Here is a 13,436-nt window from a genome sequence, read left to right on the forward strand (position 1 = left end):
GTAATAAAGTGACTCGCATGTAAATATGAAATATCTTCTAATTTATTGTGTTATATTAAAAAACCAAAAGTACATATTGCAAACATCAACCATACACTGAAATCCAGCTGAAGCTTGTTCTGTGCAGAAGTCTGGACAGGTGGGAATGATTGTACAGAACAGGAATTTGCTGTTGTCCACGAAACAATTCCATTAAGACTGAAAGGTTCTACCTACACTTTGCTCTAAGGTAGGATGGGAGCTTGGAGCCTTCCCCAGGTGCTGGGGCTCAGGGGATCCAAACCTGCCTTGTGGAAGTGCAGGAGCAGCTGCTTTGGTGCTACAGGGACAGAGGTGGGAAGGGGTCACCAGGGCTGGTCCCTGTCCCCTCCTCATGCAGCCCCAGCTGTGTCAGGAGCTGGGAGGGGACAAAATCCCTTCCCCAGGGGGACTTTCCTCAGCTCCCCTGGGCTGTGCTGTCACTGCTGGTGCTGGAGAATGGAAGCAGCCAGCTCTGCTCTCCCTGGCACTGGGAGGCAGGGAAGGATAATCTGAAGAGCTGCTTGTGCCCAGGACACCTGTGCTGAGCCCCAGCTGCACCTGAGAGCTCAGAGCAAAACCACTTAAGGGTAACGAGGCTCAGGACTGAGAGCATTTGTGCAAGGGCAGGGCCAGGGTGTGCCCAGAGCAAGGACAGGGGCAGCAGGTAAAGGACAGTCCCCAGGACAGCACAGTGGCTGCTGTGCTGCACCACTCCAGCACCCAGAGGGTGAGCTCAGGAGTGGGTTAAGGCAGAGTCTGCCCACAAATGCAGTAACAGAACTGAAATTGAAACTCTCCTGGAGTGACTTTGCTAAACCAACAGCTCTACAAAGCGCTGTACAAAGATTAAAAACAGCCCTCCCCTGGTTTTTAAGAACTGAGTTTGCATAACCTGAAAAGGAAAAGCCTGAAGCCAGTTAAGGATCTATTTACAGAGAAGTTAATCACGTAGCTGTGATCTGTCAGGTGCTTAGTACTGGTGTCACCTCCCGGGGCTGAAGCTGCTCTGCCCCCCTGGAGTGGGGACCCCAGGTAGGTCAGCACAGCCAGGGATGAGCTGCCCTGAGCCTGCTGGAGAGCAGCTCCCAGCTGGAGTGAGCAGGGTTTGCTGCAGGACTGGTGCTGGTCCCTGTTCACCCTCTGCTGACACACAGCCTCCACCCCCAGCAGGGCTGTTCCAGATGCTGAGATGCCCAGTAACGGCCCAGTAATCACCAGTAAGTGTCAAAGTACACAGTGCTGGAGAAACAGCAATCCAGGACTTCCCTGCCTCACCCCCAGCTTATCCCAGCCCTGAGGGGAGAGGAGAGCGGCACTGGCTCCTTCCCCTTCTGCACTGCTCCAGCCCCAGAGGGTGCTGCAAACAGGTGCTGTACAACTCAAACTGGAAGCCCTGAGGTGTCAGGACAGAGCTGCAGCTGCTGAACCTCAGGGGACCTGTGGAGCTCTCAGTGAACAATCGGCAGCTTCAGGAGAAAGAGGAGAGGGGACAGGTACAACACCCCCACCTGCCACAGCCACCAGCTGCCTGCAAGGTGGAGAAGTCTTTGGTTACTAGAAAGATGGCCTCAGACTAACTTTGAAATCTTTTGAGCTTTACTTGATGATCCAAAACTGTACAGCCCCTTCGTGGTGTGTTTCAGCCTCTACCAATGAGCTCTGTGGAGCTGGGGTGTAAATGCCCTGTGGAACAGAACAACGTGGCTGGTGCTGCTGCAGCACCTTTGGTTTTCACACTGTTCCCACATCCTTTAGCAGCCCTGAGCCAGGAGCAGGGATCCTCGGAGCAGGAACACAGAGCTGTTGCTCCAGAGGAGCCTGGCTGTTAAAGCCAGTGTGAAATATTCCAGAGAAAGTGTCAAAAGAAACTCTAGCCCAGGGCAGAGCGCTCCGGTGTCACCCACAGTGCTGCTGAAGTGCAAGTCTAACACTTCCTACCTCGGGTTTCTGTCCCTCCCAGGACTGGTGACCTGAACTGGCACAGCTGTGGCTCTGCTCCCAGCCCTATGGAATGACACCCCACCTCCCACCAGCGCTGTCACTCGACTCCACGACAGGCAACAGGAGACGAGGAGGTAGATAAAATATTCATGGACAAGAGGAAAGCACTCGTAGAAAACCACAGTGCAGTGGCCTTCTCCGTGCTCTGCCCTTCCACACACACAGCTGCCATGACTGGGAAGACTTGGAATACCCTCAGGAGGAAGTCAAACAGGGAATATCTGCCTCTGGGTTGCTGCCTGCTTCTCTTTCCCCTCGCTCAGAGCAAGGCAATGCTCCTGGATCAGTTCCAGAAGGGAACCAGGGCTGCTGTACCCCACCAAGAATAGGGGGATTGAACCTGCAGTGACTCCTGCTGCCTGGGAGCTGCTGGAAACCAACCCCCCAGCTGAGATCCAGGCTCAGGCAGAAGCTCTAAGCACTGACCAGTACCAACATCATTCCCAGGGAAAGCAACCGTGGACAATTTGCTCCTGATCCTCCTCCTTTGGGAGGAATTTTAACCTTGAACCGTAGGGATAAAGCAGGGATGGGTGTCCCCAGCTCAGTGCTGCAGAAGCTCCACTGAACCCTTGGAGGAGCAGATCCTGAGAGCTGTGGGAGCCCAAGGGCACAGCCCCTGCTCCCTCCCACTGCTCCGAGGAGTCTCTCTGCCCTCAGCACTCAAGGAATCTCATCAGCCTGTGCCATTTGTCCTTTGGGGAGTCACCCCCAGCACTCCCGAGCTCCCTCCCAGGAGCCAGGGAGCTGTGCAGCAGCTCTGGGTCCAGATCCCTGCCTTTCCCCCCGCCCCAGGAGGGTCAGGGAGTGCCTGGAGGGAAGGAGGGTGGCCGGCTGAGCTTTTGTTTGTTGTTTTGGATTTAAAGTGCAGGATCATTACCAAAGCCTCAGGAAGCCAGTCCTCCTCCTCTCCAGCACAAAACAGCAACGACAAGAGTGCTAAAAATTCCGGGCATTTCTCCAGCTGCTCAACAGGCCCTTCCAGGCTGCCCAGTAACCTCATCGATCCTCGCCCTACAACTACCGCATTTAAATACCCCAAATAACCTAGAGTTTGTTACAAATCACAATTTACAGACTGTGCTGGACAGGAGCTGCACTGCCTGGTCCTGCTGCAGGGCAGCCCCTTCCCCAGAGCTGCAGGGGGTCCCCAGGCTCACTGGTGCAGGTGGGCCCTGTCATCGGGGCGCTTGATGTGGATCCTCCGCACGCGCTCGATGCGCTCCCGCTCCTCGTCCTCCTCCAGGTGGTGGGAGCGTCCTGCAGCCCCTCCCGTGGCTTCCAGGAGGGCATTGTCCGGCCCCCTCCCATCCTGGGATTCGTACAGCAGAATGTTCAGGGTCTCCTCGTAAATTCGGGCTTCTGGGAACTCCACCTGGCAGGCAGGGAAGAGAAGGTCACTCGCTGCAGGCACCAGGGTACCTCGGTTTGGGTTCCTGGAACCTGCTGTTACCATTTCTTAATTGCACCCCAGCCACAGAAATCCTTTCAGGCACAATCCTTTCTGTTCCATTATTTGCTTCCAGCTTTTGAGACCAACAAGTTTGGTTTTTACCAGAATCAGGCAGAGCTCTCCTGGGAAAGGGAAGGATACAGGGAAGGTGCCATTGCTGGATCCCTCCTTACCCGGGGGTGTGTAGAACCAGGGAATGGTTTGGGTTGGGAGAGACCTTAAAAGATCATTTAGTTGCAAACCCCCAAACCCAAACATGGTTAAATGCACGAGTTTATCTGAAGATAGAGCTCAGCTGAGCATTATGGAATACCACAGTGCTTAATGGGATACCACAGTGTTTTATGGAATATCCCAACTGCCCTGAGCAAGCAGCTCCTGCTCCACCCCCAGGATGAGCTCCAGGTGCTGCCCCACTCTCAATGCATTGATTATCCTCCAGAGGTGCTGAACAATGACAAAGTGCCAGCCTGTTCAGCTGTCAGGGTGCCAGGCTGGAGCATTCCCAGTTTTCCTGTACCTTGGTCTGCTTTTTCTCGGTGGCATAAACGATGGAGGTGCAGCAGACCTCAGCGATCTTGCGGCCCTGCCCGTAGAAGGACCAGCAGCAGATCTCATCCCCAATGACATCCTTGATGAAGAGCACCCTCCCGTTGAACCTCAGGGACAGCTTGTCAAAGAGCTCGATGTTCTTCAGCATGTTGTCATCGGAGTTGCTGTGGGATGGAGGCAGCAGCAGGAATTTACAGAGCACATGGGAAGAGTGGGAGCAGTGAGCACTGAGAGCCCTGAACACCCAGGTTGCTGTGTCATGGAATCCCAGGATGGTTTGGGTTGGAGGGATCTCAAAAGCCCATCCAGTGCCACCTTGTACCATGGGCAGGAGCACCTTGCACTATCCCAGGTTGCTCCAAGCCCCATCCAACCTGGCCTTGGACACTTCCAGGGATGGGGCAAAGCCAAGAAATTAATTCTTATTATTTCACTACTAAAGGCAGGAAAACCTGAGGCAGCAGCAATACAGCAGCAACAGCCCTGTGAACAACTGTCCAAGGCCATTTCACCTGGGGAGCAAAATCCTATCAGCCAAATCAAACCAAATTCCTGAGTTCAGCACCAGCTGGATGGGCACTGTTATGGCATGAAACTTATAAGGGAATAAGGGAAAGGGGACAAGGCTACCCCAGCTTGATGATTTCAGCACTCACTGAGCTCCCTGTGTTCAACTGCCACACTGCAATCCATGGGAATGCAGACAGCACTTGGCCAGGAGCCTCTGCCAGCTGCACCTGAGGATTAGAGGAACTCCTCTGGCACAGAAATAGCACAGGCTCATCATTCCATTGATGGCAGCAGACTCCCTTCTGACTCCAGTTTGAAATTAATTGGGAAAAAATGGAGTGCCTGCCAACACCAATCAGTCATTTGGGTCTGGGAGAAGAAAAAGAACACTCTTATGGATTTTAATCTATTAAAAACTTCCAACAATTCCAGCTGAAGTCACTTACCTGGTGTAGGAATATTTGTTGTTGCTTCTGTTATAGAGCAGCTTCACTGCTGGCTGTAAAAAACAAAGCACAGGTGAGTGAGTTCCAGGGAGCACAGCCAGAGCTGGAACCTCAGCTCAGCCCAAGGCCCCACAGAGAAGCTGCAATGACAAATTCCCAGTGGGATTTTGGTGGCGTTACTGCTGTTGCTGCATACCTGTGATGCACAGGTTGGCAACGGGGCTGCAATCCCTCCTGACCCCTTCTGGGACTGGATCCTCATCTATTCTTATCTTCCCTCTATCTTATCAGCACCCCCTGCCATGGGCAGGGACACCTTCCACTAGCCCAGGTTGCTCCAGCCTAGCCTTGGACAGGATGGGGCAGCCACAGCTTCTCTGGGAAATCTGTGCCAGGGCCTCCCCACCCTCACAGGGAAAGGTTTTTTCCTAATATCCCATCTAACCCTGCCCTCCTTCACCTTAAAGGCATCACCCCTTATCCTGTCACTCCATCCCTTGTCCACCTCTCCATCTCTTTTGAAACCCCTTCAGGCACTGGCAGGAGCTCTGAGGTCTCCCCAAAGCCTTTTTCTCTCCAGGCTGGACACCCCCAGCTCTCCCCACAGCACATCCCAGGCTCTCTCACCTTGTTGGAGGTTGCAATCAGCTTCTGCTCCTCCTTGGAGGAGGTGATCACCGGGACCTTGCAGAAGGGCTCGTACGCATCCTTGTTCTGTGGGAGCAAGAACCAAACAGCACCTGAGTGACAACAGATCCCAGGGCACACCCACATTTCCTGGGAATGATCTGTGCTGAGGGGTCAGTGTCCAGTCTGTCCCAGTGGTGGTTTCTGGGCCATGCCTGGCCAGGCACCATTCTTCTGGGAGCACCTGAGGTGTCCATTCCTGCTCTCCACCACTGAATGTCCTGTGCCCAGTTAAGCAGCAGGATCTGGAATGGGGCTTCTCTCAGAGAGGACACCAGTGACAGTGGCATCAAACCCAAGATGGGAACCTCAGAGCATAACAAAGAACACAACAAGACTCCCAGCAGCTCTGGGAAGAAGCTGGTTTCCCTGGATGTGACCAGACTCCAGCAGATGGCAACACGAGCTATTCCAATTTCCATCCCAGCCTCCAAAATCACCACGTGAAGACCAGGAGAAAATCCAGCTCTGCCCAGATCATGCTGCCCACCCCCAGCAGCCCCTGAGCCCTGTGCCCACCTGCAGGGCTGCCTGGCACTCGTCTGCCAGCCCCTGCACCAGGTAGTACTTGGCCTCAGCCAGCAGCTCCTCGATCTCCCGGCGGCTCTCCGGGAGCGGCACGGCCCCGTCCCGCAGGTAGTTCAGGATTGTCCCAAAGTGCTTCCCACAGCGGTCGATCAGGATCCAGCCTGGGGACACAGGAAGGCCATGGTAAGGACAAGCTGAGATGAACGTGGCAAAAGGCCTCGACAGAGCAAACTGCTGGGAGGACTGGATGGAACTGGGAGCGTGAGGATGGAACGGGGAATGTGAGCGGAGGGTGCGGCAGAGCCCCGGCCCTGGAGCTCAGGGTCGCGGCAGGAAGAAAATCATGGAAAGGTTTGGGTTGGAAGGGAACTTAAAGATCATACAGTCTCCCCCCTGCCAGGGGCAGGGACACCTTCCACTAGCCCAAGTTGCTCCAAGCCTCGTCCAACCTGGCCTTGGACACTTCCAGGGATGGGGCAGCCACAGCTTCTCTGGGCACCCTGTGCCAGGGCTTCCCCACCCTCACAGGAAGAATTCCTTCCGAATATCCCATCCATCCCTGTCCTCTGGCAGTGGGCAGCCACTTCCCCTTGTCTTGTCCCTCCATGCCTTTGTCCAAAGTCCCTCTTCAGCTCTCCTGGAATCTCTAAGTGCTCCAAGGTCTCCCTGGAGCTTTCTCTTCTCCAGGGAAGAAAAGAGTTACAACCAAAGCACCTTTGGGTGCAGGATCCACATTTCACCTCTCGCTGCTGCAATCAGGCTGGACCCTGGAAAAGCCAGGCAGTGCTGAGGCTGGAGATTCCCTGAGTGAACAGATGGCCACTCTCACAGGCTGAGGCTCAGGAATGCAGCGAGGAAACGCTTGTGGGGAAGGAGTCATATTTTGGACAAATAAGGAAAGTAGGTTAAAGCAGCCCCTGTGTGTTCTGCATGAATGGAATTATGAGGAAAGTCTGAACATTTGGTTCAATCTGGAAAGGGAACACGGCCCTTTCTGAGGGAAAAGGAGACACTGTGGAGCAGTTCACTCCAGGCTTCCCAGCTCCCTCATTCCTGCTGTCCACAGACAACACAATGTGTGCTCCAAGTGTGATTTTACAGGCTGGAACAACAAACTGGAGACAGAACTAGAGACAGAAATCATGGATCAAAGGACTGATCCAGGCTAATGGCTAATCCAGCTAGAGCACAAAGAAGCCCATTTGGCAATGCAGAGTATGGAAAGCAAGAAATCCCATTTAAGTGGGAGATTTAGTGGAAGGTGTCTCTGCCCATGGCAGGGGGTGGAACAAGGTGAGCTTTAAAGTCCTTTCCAACCCAAGCCATTCTGGGATTCTGTGATAAAGAGGAAGCACAAGCCATGGTAAGAAACCAGGACATCCATATTCCACAAAGGCAGCTGCTTCCCAAGCTCACTGGAGCCCACAGGCAGGTAAAAGGCCAGCTGAGAGCAGAATTACCATCCCCAAACTCCTCTGTTCTCCTCTGTAATTCCTTGTAGGTTGCAAAAATCTGCTGCAACTTCATGTTTACAGATGGTGGAACTGCAGCAGAATGGCTCATTTTCATGTGGGGATGAGAAAACACTTCCAGTAGCATTGCAAAATCTGAGTGACCACTAAAAGAGCTTTACAAACCCTTCTGTTCCCCCCCAAACAGCCCAAAGGAGATGAGTCACAGGGAAGTGACCCCGCTGCCACTCGGCCACAGCAGAGCCAACGAGTGGGCTGAAGCCTTTTAGAGCTATATTTTAATTGCAGTGCTCCAAAAACATCCTGTGACCCGTTTAGGAAGGGACACAGAATCCATTAGCTGTGTGGAACATAGAATCATGGAATGGTTTGGGTTGGAAGGGAATTGAAAGTTTATCCAATTTCAACCCCCTGCCAATGACAGGGACACCTTCCACTGTCCCAGGTTGCTCCAAGCTCTGTCCCACCTGGCCTTGGACACTTCCAAGGATGGGGCACCCACAGCTTCTCTGGGAATTCCATCTCAGCCCCTCACAGTGAAGGATTTCTTTCCAATGTCCCATCTAACCCTGTCCTCTGGCAATTTGAAGCCAGCCCCACTTGTCCTGTCACTCCAGGCCCTTGCAAATAGTCCTTTCCCATCTTTCTCTCAGCTCCTTCAGGCCCTGGAAGCCACACTTATGTCACCCCAGAGCCTTCCCTTCTCCAGGCTGAACAATCCCAGTTCTCCCAGCAGAGCTGCTCCATCCCTCTGATCCTCCTGGTGCCTTCTCTGGACTCTCTCCAGCAGCTCCACATCCTTCCTGTGCTGGGCTCCAGGGCTGAAGGCAGCTCTGCAGGTGGGGTCTCACCTGGGCAGCAGGGTAGAACCTTCCCCCTTTTCCCTCGCTGCCTTTGTCCATGGACACATCAGACCTTTAGGAAATTCATCTTTGTCTTACAGGAATTCTCAGGGACAGGATCCAAACCATCCAGCTAAACCAGACAACATTTTCCAGCCAAGCCCTGGCAGGTGAAACAGGAGCCTGACACTGGACACTGCCTGAGGTGCCACTCTCTTATCAGCAGCTGGACCAGGAACAGCTTCCCCACCAACAGCAGCAGGGAGTCAGAGGAAAAAAAAAGGATTGGAACCAGGTGGATGCACCTGGAAAACTCACATCCTTCTCCCTGCTCATTACCATCCAAAGGAAATGTTCCAAATACGCCAATTTGCTACAGTTCATCAATAATTTCTAAGCTGCAAACAATCATCTGCCACAGCCAGAGAAGCCCAGACTTTTCTCCTCCAGCCTGAGGAGCAGCAGGTTGGAATTGTTCAGCTGGAAGGAGGAGCTGGGAGCTGGGGCTGGGATGTGAATCCCAGACACAGAGCAGGACCCCGTGTGCCACATTCCAGACTGGTTAAACCTGACTCCTTCCAGTTGCTCCCCAAGCCTGGCTTCTTCTCCTAAGAAACATTTCGTTTGGAGCCAGGTTTTGGGTGTGACCAATTCGGAGGATTTTGAAGAATTCCAGATAAAAAGTGTTTCCTTTAGCTGCCCCAGTGCTATTGTCCCAATTTCCAGGCAAGGGGAGATAAAGCAAGAACTGCTGCACTGGGAGTGTCTGTGTTACAACATACAGGAAGTATCAAATTCCTACTAAAACACAAACTGGTTCCATGGAACAATCCCACACAGACACTGTGGGAGTCACAGCAAAATAAACTTGTGATCTTACATCCCAAACATGGTATTTTAGCAGGAGAAACTCCAGCTATGCTCAGATTTGAGGTGCAAACACCACCTGCACTTCCAGGGCCTCGGAGCCCTGGGAATAGGATATACCTGGACCTGCCCAGGACGCTGGGATCACGCCAGGGTGGGCTTCCAAAATGAATTTGGAACTTCCGATCCATTTCCAACCATGGGAAGTCTGGAATTATCGAATTTACTGAAGCAGCTTCAGGGAAGGACAGGAAGATCCTGGTGGAATTACCTCAAGTTTAGCAAAAGGAGAGGGTTCACATAATTTCCACCCCTCCAGTGTTCCCAGTCAAGGTGTTGATTCCCATTTGACAGGATTTTTCCCAAATTTGACCCACAGACTGACTTTTTTTATGCAACCTCCATGGTCTGTATCCAGGACAAGCATCCCTTTGATCCAGAGCCCCAAAGCACAGCACCCACACTCCCACTTTATGCTGGCCTGGGATAACACCTGGAACAACACAGCTTTGTTTCCCCCAGCTGAAATAGAAAGACTTCTGGCTAAACCAGGAATATTCAGCAAATCAGGCTGTATTTTTACATTTTTTCCTTCAAATCCACTCCCTCCTATCTCAGGAAAGCTTATCACAAGAGCCCTATAAACCTCTAAACAGACTATTTTGAAACACTCAAAACTCACTCCAACCCACCTCACCCTGTACTATATTTCCTCTATTTTCAGCAAATTCAAACAAAAATTTCAAATTATAATTAACTAATCCCAAGAGAGGTGTTTGAACCTCCAGGCTCAGCTTTGCAGAGGCTGTTGTTAAAGACAAAGGTCCTTAAATACTGTTATGGGTAAAACATCAGAGTGAAGATAAAGCTGAGCTTCCAATTAAACTCTGGCACAGCCACAACGTGGGAACGTGGAGATAAAGTTCCAGGTTTTCTGAAAATTCTGCAACTGGTTCTGTTTTAGGGAAGTCAGCTGTCAATAGTCCCACAAGAAAATGGTTTCGTTTTAAAAAATCAGCTTTCAGCTCATAAATACCCATGTTCAGAGCATGTTTTGTGTTTTATTTTAACCAAGGAGACAAGAAGAGGGAATGACATTCTGAGCTTCAAACAGAACACACAAGTCCCAGCTCACAGATTCCTAATCACTATCCCCACCCTTTTCCATGGCTTTAGAGCTTTAGAGTCAGTATTCTGAAAGGAAAAGATGCTCCAGGTGCTCCTGGCAGGAGCTTTGGCACTTCTTCGTGTCCTTCTGCTATTCAGGCAACTACTCAGATCATCCTTGTCTTTTTTTCCACGTTTTTCTAAGCTGTATAATCATGGAATCATGGAACCACAGCATGGTTTGGGTTGGGAGGGACCTTGAAGATTGTTTACTCCATGGGGAGGGACATCTTCCACCATCCCAGGTTGCTCCAAGCCCCATCCAACCTGGCCTTGGACACTTCCAGGGATGGAGCAGCCACAGCTCCTCTGGGCCTCAGCACCCTCACAGGGAAGGATTTCTTCCCAATATCTAATCCAATTCTCTGGCACTGGGAAGCCATCCCCTCTTGTCCTGCCACTCCAGGCCCTTATAAATATTCTCTCTCTGTTGCTCTTGTAGCTCCTTCAGGCACTGGAAGGCCCCATTTAGGTCACCCCAAAGCCACCTCTTCTCCAGGCTGAACAATCCCAACTCTCCCAACCTTTCCTTGCAGGACAGACCCTCCATCCCTCCCAACCTCTCTCCAGGCCTACAAACAGCAGTTCCTCTGACTTTCCCACAACCCCTGGGACTTCCCCTGCCGAGGAAGGACGCGGAGGACGCCGGGTGCATCCCGCTCCTTACCTTCGCTGTCCGTGAGCACTTCCATGCGCCCGCTGAACATGGCCTTGAGCATGGTGTCCTGCTTGGTGAGGGTCTGCATGGTGGTGTAGTACAGGGCCCCCCCCACGTTCAGCTTCACGTACTTGGAGCTGGGGCTGCTCCCCTTGAAGGACGTCGTGCGCGTCGCGGCCGCCGGCACTGCTGAGCTCACCACGCTCTCTCCCGACATCTCTTCCTGCAAGGAAAGAGTTCCCAGCTCAGGGGAGCAGTTCCCAGTTTGAGAGAGCAGTTCCCAGCTCAGGGGAGCAGTTCCCAGTTTGAGAGAGCAGTTCCCAGCTCCAGGGGGCAGTTCCCAGCTCCAGGGGGCAGTTCCCAGCTCCAGGGGGCAGCTCCCAGCTCCAGGAGGCAGCTCCCAGCTCCAGGGGGCAGCTCCCAGCTCCAGGGGGCAGCTCCCAGCTCCAGGGAGAAGCTCCCAGCTCCAGGGAGAAGCTCCCAGCTCCAGGGAGAAGCTCCCAGCTCCAGGGGGCAGCTTCCAGCTCCAGGGGGCAGCTCCCAGCTCCAGGGAGAAGCTCCCAGCTCCAGGGAGAAGCTCCCAGCTCCAGGGAGAAGCTCCCAGCTCCAGGGGGCAGCTCCCACCCTGGCATTGTGACACCCAACCCCGTTGGTGTTTCACACCTCGGCTCCTCCCGGGGCTCTCTGTGAAGTTCTCCAGTGTTTTCACTGTCAGGAACTGAAGGACATTCATGGACTCAGCCCCATGTTTTTTTTCCCAGGGAAAAACCCTGGGAACGCTGAGCTGGGTTTTGCACTGCAAAGCCAACGCTTCCCCACAACAACTGCTTTCATTCCTTACACAATTCCGACAGCTTAAGATCTTACTCCATCAATAATCTGGGATGGAATTGGGCAATTCCCAACACACACAAGTGGAGCAGATGATTCCCATGGGTCCAAATGCAGAAACCAACAGATTCCCAAGTGCTAAAATGCAGAATATCCACGGGTTTTCACGGCTTTTTCCCTTAGAGCACACACGAGCTTCCACTGCTCTTCCCTGCCCTCCCACACTGCTCAGAGCACCAAAATCCCCGCGGACAGAGCGGCCTCCAGCCACATTCCGTCACCGAGGTCACACTGGCACAGGCACACGTTGGCTCAGCACCACAAATGCCCCCAGAGCCGCTAATTCCTTAATCACTCAGAGCCTCCGTGGTTCTGTTTTCCCTCAGGATGGGAAAGGGTGGGATAATTAACACCCTTCACCCCTGCTTCTCCAGCTCCCACGGCTCCGGGAGGAGCTGAACTGAAGGATTTTTCCTCCACTGCCATGAAACTCAAAAGCGTCACATGGCAAATCCCAACGGAGCCGGAGTTGTGTGGCACAAGGGGGGGAGCAGGAGGGGCAGGGATGGCCTGGGGGCTCTCTGGGATGCACAGGCAGCAACCTCAGCTCGTGTCCCAGCTCCCTCCAGCACCTGAACACCCCAGTTTGGGCAGGAATGGGCCCGGGGTCCCAGAGGGGATCGATCCTGCATTGCAGCGCGACCCTGCACCCCAAATCCCAGCCCTGCCCTCCCCAAACCACCAGCCCCAGGCCAAGGGGCACGCTGGGGACCGTACACGTGCAAACCGGACCATGGCCACCCCGACTCCCAGGGGCCAGAGTGCCTCTGGGACCCCTCTCTGAGCGCCCCAACCTCTGGGGACTGACGTTCCTCAACACCCGCACCGCTCTCGGGGGCCGGAGCCCCAAATCCTCAGCCCAACCCCTCCGCAGGGCAGCGGCCCCCGCACACACTCCCCGGCCCCTCCGCCTCCTTCAGCCCCACTCCCACGGCCCAAAGCCCCCCCTGAGCCCCCAACCCAGCGTCCACCAGCGCTCCCGACGCCCGGAGCCCCCTCTGCGCCCCCTCAGCTTCCCCTGCACCGCTAAGGCCCGGAGCTCCCCAGCCCCTCTCAGCTTCCCCTCCCCGTTCCCCCGTCCCTCTCAGCCCCCCGCCCCTCCAGCCCCTCCTCCCCGGCGGAGGCCGGAGCCCACTGCCGCCCCCCCAGGCCCGTCCCCTTTGCCCCCGATCCCCGCTTTGCCCCCGATCCCCCCTTTGCCCCCTCACCATGAACGGCGCCGCAGCCCCTCGGACCGAGCGAGCGGGAGCGCCGGGCGGGGAACTTCCGCCCCTCGCCTCGCTTCCGGCCCCGCCCGGGTGCGCCCCCCAAACCCGTCCGATGGTCCGCGGGCCCCCCCCC

General features: G+C 54.2%; 1 protein-coding gene across 1 annotated transcript; it reads right to left on the bottom strand.

The window, feature by feature from the left end:
• Positions 1-20: 20 nt before the first annotated feature.
• On the bottom strand, positions 21-13,377 carry KCTD10 (potassium channel tetramerization domain containing 10). The gene is made up of 7 exons (XM_069030800.1): positions 13,304-13,377; positions 11,214-11,427; positions 6,190-6,359; positions 5,611-5,697; positions 4,984-5,036; positions 3,996-4,191; positions 21-3,397 (listed from the first exon to the last, which is right to left on the bottom strand). Exons 1-7 carry the CDS (start codon positions 13,304-13,306, stop codon positions 3,179-3,181), a joined length of 942 nt encoding a protein of 313 aa, XP_068886901.1. The 5' UTR covers positions 13,307-13,377; the 3' UTR covers positions 21-3,178.
• Between the last annotated feature and the right edge of the window lie 59 nt (positions 13,378-13,436).

This window comes from Aphelocoma coerulescens, chromosome 15 (genome assembly GCF_041296385.1).
Source record: "Aphelocoma coerulescens isolate FSJ_1873_10779 chromosome 15, UR_Acoe_1.0, whole genome shotgun sequence".
Taxonomy (NCBI): Eukaryota; Metazoa; Chordata; class Aves; order Passeriformes; family Corvidae; genus Aphelocoma; species Aphelocoma coerulescens.